Genomic DNA, 4,350 nt, shown 5'->3' with positions numbered 1-4,350 from the left:
ATTAGAAGGTGCTTAAATTATTTTGTTAGGAGAAGAAGCAACAATTAGTAAGATTGTGAATATTATGTTTCTCACATACTCAAGAATAAGTTTAGACTAACAAAAAAAAAAAAAAAAAAAATGACAAATATATATGCAAGTCTGTACAATATTAAAGAACAATTCCAGCTACTGTAGCTCTTTTACAAAACAGACATTACCAGAACATAATACTGTAGTTTAACTTTCATATAGATGTAAAGCTGAAAAATACTTTATAGACTAGTGCACACATTTGCTTTATAGTTATATTCATAAATAACCAAACAGAAGTTCAAAGTGAAAACTGGCCACCGATGAGCAGGACGTTCTAGAAAACCCAGGTCCGTCCAATCATCCGGCTCGTTTGCTTTGCGGGGCAAGTTGGAGGAGATCTCCACACTTCAAACACTTGGAGTTGGAGCTGGCCTCCTTCCGTGGGATGTTCCAACATTGCAGACAGCGCACGCGGTACTTCTTATACCTGTCAGGTTCAAACCAGGATTTCCAATCATTTCGAAACTGAGGATTATGCTTGTGTTTTTTTTTAGTTTTATTAGGCTAGATTAAAAGCATGTGAGCCCAAAGACTATTTTTCCAAACCATTATTCAGTTGAACTATTTTTATTTTGGCTGAATTCATACAGAATACAAGCAGCTTTACAAAGTTTTAAATAAAACTACAGCACAAGTAATTTTTTTAACAAATTCTTCATAGATCGCTTTTCTGCCCCCTTACGCAAGAGCCCATCTACACGGTTAGCAATCTCACCTGATCCCACAGGCATTGCAGAGTGGAGTACCATCTTCCGCGTCTCGCCATAAAGGAGTCTTCCTTGTGCAACATGATGCACAAATCTTCTCTAAACAAAAAGAATCATAGCAGCAGAATAAATTTTTTCATCTACATAATCACTACTAGCTATGTGCGGGTTTGCAGATGTGGTCATCATAAATGAAGGTTCTCTCCTCATATAAGACTAAAGCCAATATGAATAAGAAATCCAAGTTTAAAAATAAACAAAAAAGAGAAACTTCATTTGATATCAATAAACAGTTGCTTGATTAATAAATATTGCTTTTTGTGGTATAGAGTTAGATTACAGAAATGCAAGTAGGGACTGAGAACATCTGAACACCTTGTGGTGTAGAATGATGCAGAAGTTCCTTAATAGATTGTGGTGTGATATCTGGTAGAAGGACAGGTGACAAATACACTCTCTCTCTCACTCATTTTCTACCGCTTATCCGAACTACCTCGGGTCACGGGGAGCCTGTGCCTCTCAGGCATCATCGGGCATCAAGGCAGGATACACCCTGGACGGAGTGCCAACCCATCGCAGGGCACACACACTCTCATTCACTCACGCAATCACACACTACGGACAATTTTCCAGAGATGCCAATCAACCTACCATGCATGTCTTTGGACCTGGGGAGGAAACCGGAGTACTCTGAGGAAACCCCCGAGGCACAGGGAGAACATGCAAACTCCACACACAAGGCGGAGGCGGGAATCGAACCCCCAAAGCTGGAGGTGTGAGGCGAACGTGCTAACCACTAAGCCACCGTGCCCCCCCGTGCCAAATACAGTGATAGAAAATGAAAGTGAGATGGAGTGAGTGACAAGTAGGTAGAACCTATTAATAGAAAGCAGAAGCAAGAGTGCGATGCAGGAAAGACAATGAGTGGGTGTGTGTTTTACTTGTAGATGGAAAGTGAAATGGATGGAGAGTGTGTGTGGCATTGATGGTGTGATAGATGAAGTGAGTGTGTTATATCTACATTGACTGGGTGCATGTACCTTAAAATCCAAGGAGGGGTAATATTTAGAAATTTTGGGTCGTTATACTAATAAGCTTGATTAGCAGAACAGAACATCCACTCAGACTCAGCCATGTCCAAGTTCTACTCAAGTCAAGAAGCTTTTATTATCATTTCATCCATATATAGCTGTTGCAGTAGATGGTGAAATGAGACAACGTTTCTCCAGGACCATGGTGATTATAAAACAAAGAAAGACCTAAGGACTTAGTAAGTAAGTAGTTCTAGCCACATAAAGGGCAACTTTACAACCTGGTGCAAACAGTTCAGGACAAGACAAGACAAAGACAAAAAAAATTGCAATACACAAGACAAAATAGAAACAGTGCCGACCAGTGTAAATACCGTATGTTCAAACAATATTGCGTGTGCAGAAATTCTAGAACGAACAGTGTTATAGCAGCAGTTACCTGAGATATTGTAAAGTACTGTGCAAAACAGCAAACAACTACTGTGAGATTAGAGCACCATCAGCTGTTGGGACAGGGTACTAATAGAAAATAAGTGAAACTAACTGTACAGGCTGGAGGAGTCACTCTCCTCTTCGGAGCTGCTGGTTCGCTGGGAACTCTGCAGTGATCTGGACCTACAGCTTCTGCTTCTCCTGCCACGCCTGCACAGCTTACTAAAGAAAAGACCAAGGACATTTAAACAAAAGTTCACCAGAAGGGACACAATGCACATAAGCATGATGTACAGAACCGTCCCAGGGTTTCGTGATTACTTACAGTACAGTAAATGCTACCCTAGGACTCAATCAACTGTATAAAAATCATACATGCAAGTAACCTGAATTAAATGTACAGTAAATTTTTAGTGCGTTATGGCTTCACATTTAAAAATCCCATATTTTGTTTTGTGTAGAGGGCAGTGTTTGCCTGTAGTTGGAGGTGATAAGGAGGCGGCACTTGTCTGCGCTGTGATCCAGCTCTGTGTGCATGCTGAACATGACGCCCTGAAGCCCTGGATCGTTTAGATCAGGGCTCCGTGCAGGGTGAGCCTGCTTCCTAGGTGTCCTCCTTTGATTACCCCACCTGGACTGGGCAGAGATCACTGTACGAGTCTTTTCTGCCTCCTGGAGTGCCTCATCTTCCAGGTTATTGTTTAAATCTGTTCTCGGTGGGGGCATTTCTGAAATGGGTGTCCATTTACACTCTGCATTTTCACCCTCATTGAAAGAAAAGCATGAACCTTCATATTTTTCCACAACCAGAGACGATGTAAAGTCAACAGAGCTTATTTCAGGACTTTGTGCAACATCAGATATGGACGAAAGACTCGCCATTTCATTCACACCCTCACCGTTCTCTATGGCGTGTTCACAAACTTCCACTTTTTTTGTCAAGTCAAGGGGTAACATTGATGTTTCTTCCAGGGAACAGTGGTCAGTCCTTTCGTCACTCATTACTCTGCTGGAAAGTAAACTATCCTCTGTGGTCTTGAAAATGAGTTCTGTGAGATCATCTACAACTTCGACTGCCACACTTTCACCGTTTTCACTGGTGCTCTCAATTGACTGGTGATCAGATGGATCAATGATGTGTGAAAGAGAACAAACATCAGACTCCATGGCATATTCCATTGCATCAGCTCTCACGGACACAGGAGAAGAGGAAACAACTGAAGGAAATGAGGAGCATTCTTGTACAAAATCTCCATCTTCAGGTTTAGTGTCCATTTTAGTTTTGTGGGTTTGCAAGTCTTCTTCCTCTTCATGTGTTCCACCAGAGTGCAGCAGTCTCTCACACTGGAGATTTATGAGACTCATGACCTCCCATGGACTACTGCTCAACATTGAGAAGGCTCCTGTAAAGCTAGGCTGTGTTTTGACAGTTCTTACTTTATGAAATTTGTCCTCAAAGCTAGTCGAGTCGTGTGAAACGATTGTCTCTCTGGTGCCATCATGGAGTTTTTCCACGTCCAGACTGTGCTGTTTTGGTGGTGCAACAAGTTTGGTGGCTTCCTGAATTAGGTACAAGATAGAAGATTGAGTCGTGCAAAGGTCTTCAGGATCCATGTCCTCTCTGGTACTTTCTGAGGTATTGGGGCAGTTTATGAGATCAGGATCTGGATTGTTAACTTCTGAACTCATGCTTCTTTGGCTGTTTTCTAGGACAAACAGAATAAAGTTTTAAACAAGTAAAACTTATGCTTCAACTTGCTTCATGATTTAAGCTGGTTTTACAAAAAGAAATGCGAGATTCTGCCAATGGATGCCATTGGATGCCTTAGCACCAAGTGTATACAGCCACATAAACTTTAATGTGACCAAAAAAGTCTTTAACAATGTGTGACTTTTGTCTTCAATAGCAAAAAATCAGGCAAAAATCATACCACTGTACCATTACACCACAGTTTGTCTAGAAAATAGAATTTCATGTTCATTTCCAACTGAATACAGATTACCACGTGACCTAAATATTGAAATCACAGCAGTGTTAAATTTATAAAATCCTCTTCTGTTAAAATGCTGTAAATTACTTGATGTACCTCATTAAACATGATGGT

General features: G+C 41.0%; 1 protein-coding gene across 1 annotated transcript; it reads right to left on the bottom strand.

Annotated features, from left to right (window-relative positions):
- Window positions 1-221: 221 nt before the first annotated feature.
- Window positions 222-3,937, bottom strand: zglp1 (zinc finger GATA like protein 1). Its single transcript, XM_060867190.1, has 4 exons — window positions 2,877-3,937; window positions 2,358-2,467; window positions 791-881; window positions 222-502 (listed from the first exon to the last, which is right to left on the bottom strand). The coding sequence occupies exons 1-4, from the start codon at window positions 3,932-3,934 to the stop codon at window positions 373-375; spliced, it is 1,389 nt and encodes a 462-aa protein (XP_060723173.1). The 5' UTR covers window positions 3,935-3,937; the 3' UTR covers window positions 222-372.
- Window positions 3,938-4,350: the final 413 nt, after the last annotated feature.

Source organism: Tachysurus vachellii, chromosome 4 (genome assembly GCF_030014155.1).
Source record: "Tachysurus vachellii isolate PV-2020 chromosome 4, HZAU_Pvac_v1, whole genome shotgun sequence".
NCBI lineage: Eukaryota > Metazoa > Chordata > Actinopteri > Siluriformes > Bagridae > Tachysurus > Tachysurus vachellii.
This window is presented reverse-complemented; position numbering and strand designations above follow the sequence as displayed.